At 41.0% G+C, this 2500-nt stretch overlaps 1 protein-coding gene across 1 annotated transcript in view; it reads left to right on the plus strand.

The window, feature by feature from the left end:
• LOC149043284 (uncharacterized) overlaps window positions 1–1386 on the plus strand; it is a 2393-nt gene extending 1007 nt beyond the window's left edge. The window contains exon 2 of the mRNA XM_089213719.1: window positions 1–1386. This exon is cut by the window's left edge and continues 692 nt beyond it. Coding sequence (XP_089069845.1) covers window positions 1–1144 — 1144 coding nt within the window. The 3' untranslated portion in view covers window positions 1145–1386.
• The last annotated feature ends 1114 nt before the right edge of the window (window positions 1387–2500 follow it).

Genomic DNA, 2500 nt, shown 5'->3' on the forward strand with positions numbered 1-2500 from the left:
GCCTGGCTCAGATGAGATCGAGGCAAACCTAGAACGGTTATTGTTTTCTTGGAAGGATCGTTTGTCCAAGGAAACTCTCCATCAATTAGAATGCCTTCGCAAACACATACAAAAGGGGTGTCTTTCGGACATACCTCCTGGGTGTGGAACAGAAAAGAATGAACGTCTACACAGACATATAAATAGATCGCTCCTCTGTGGTGTCTCTAAGATTGAACCAGAACTCGCGATAGCTGTAATGAGTTGTGCATTGTTTGCCTGGAATTGCAAACGACAAATAAACAGATTGACCTCGAGAGCTAAGCCTGTTATGCCAGTTGAAATAATTAGAGAAGGTAACCTTTCATCGCCACAACAACACATGAAGCAATTTGAAATTTCTCATGCAGAGGACTTCATGAGCACACGGAGTAAAGTAAATTTTCCGGGACTCGTAGAGCGACTTAAAACCCGGAGTATCGTAGATTATATCATCCAAAGAGTTCTACATCTCCAAGATTTTATGGACGCCTTTACGGAAAGATGTAAAAACAAAACGGTAGATATCCTGGCTTTCCTTTGGTCCACCAGTTTAAAAACTGAAAAGTTTATAGAAGTAGAGAAAAAGATGAATTCTTTGGAATTAGACTTAACTGCTCAACACATGGACAATTTGATAAGGAATCTTTCGGGTTTTAACCTTGAAGTTGACAAGATCGAAAGAGATGGGAACTGTTTTTTCAGAGCAGTTGCCTCACAGCTCAATAGACACCTGAGGGAATACAAGGAACATATCGAAGGGCATTGCAATTCCCTTGGATTAGGAATTAGTGAAGCCTTCGACACACGTAGACTTAGGGAGCTGTTTGTGAAAGAAGTCTCTGATAACATTGAAGAGTACAGAGACTGGATGACAACTGGCGTTAATGGGTTAGAGGAAGTTTACAAATTTAGCCAAGACGGATTTTTCGCAAATGAAGTTGGTGATTTATACGCGAGAGCAACAGCTAAAGTCTTGAAAATTCCAATTGTGATTATTACCGCTCTCCCTTCCACACCTACGGTGCCATTCCTACCACACGAATTCCTTACCACCACACGCATCTACATTGCATATGATCATTCTGGGCCAGGCCACTACGATGCCACAAAAGGTACTCGATAATTGTTCAATAACCTTAGGTTAAATTAGCAGTTATAAATTCTGATAATGCTACATACCTCCTCATATATCGAGGTTTGAACTGAGAATTTTTCGAGATCCTCCCGATGTCTTGGCACCCTTATAAGGTTGAAGTCTTGTACTAGTACTAAGTTGTAAATGCTTACGTTAATAAAACTGAGCCGGAAATCATTTAATGGAGAAAATGATGTTTTCTTCATTTGTGCTGAAACGAATTCTGTAAATCGAGGTTATTTCAGATATAAGCAATAACTATTTACCGACGTGTAGGTGGCTAATAGTAGACATTTAACGAGCCGCGAAGCAGCTTGGCAAATATTCACTAATAGCCACGACACTGAGGCGAATAGCTGTTTTTAGTACACACTAAATCAGTGAGATAATATGGCACAAAAAGATGATTTTAATAATCAATTTATTCCTGTACGTGCGGCAGCGTGAAACTCGCGAGTTGCTCGGAGGTAAATAGCAAAGGATATTCAGAGTTTGAGTAGCCAGTCAGAGCACACCTTCAACGCTGTCCACTGCTTTAGTATATACTAATGACCTTTAACTTGTCGAAACCTTGTCGAAAACCATTGCATTAATTCTTGACATGGTTTCATCGTTTCATCGTTTCAAGTGAGAATGACTGTGACGAACAAGCGAAGGAAACAAGATGCACTTGCGGTAAAAACAAGAAAAATAAGTCAGTTTCAGACATTTTCTGTGTTTCTGGTAAATGCCCGTGCCACAAAGTGAACCACTCTTGTACCCGCTCGTGTAGATGTTACAATTGCAAAAATACGTGCAATTCCAATGAAGTTGTGAAGGTAAAAAAGAGTCTGAAGAGAGGCTGTAGGTGCGGAGTTGGACAAAAGAGCAAAGGGGACGGAGAACCAAATGCAAGTCACAAGTCGTGTCAAGACAGTCTCCGCAAGTCGAAGTGTCCGTGTGTAGCGGGTGGCATAGGATGCACCGAAGTCTGCAGATGCTTTAATTGTGGAAACATTGTTCAAGCTCGAGCTGACCCGGGAAAATCCCCAAAACGAAAGAAGCGAAATAGGGCGACCGTCTCTCCATATAAGAGGAAAAAGGGATCAAAGTTCATGATAAGTCAAAATGCAGAGGTGGATTGTGGACCATGGAGAAACATTGAAACGCTTTGTTTGATGGTTTGCCGGGACGTGATGCTAAGTCAAGGACTTTCCATAAATTCAAAAAATTTGCGTGATTTGTATGATTTCGTGGCTAAGTCTCCTGCTGTTATGGAAATGTCTTTAAACATAGCTGCGAAGTCTACAGCACAGATTGCGGCTAAAATAGCGCATCTAAGAGGCATTGATTTGTAAAATACAC

This window comes from Pocillopora damicornis, chromosome 7, assembly GCF_964200805.1.
Source record: "Pocillopora damicornis chromosome 7, jaPocDami1.2, whole genome shotgun sequence".
In the NCBI taxonomy this organism is placed as follows: Eukaryota; Metazoa; Cnidaria; class Anthozoa; order Scleractinia; family Pocilloporidae; genus Pocillopora; species Pocillopora damicornis.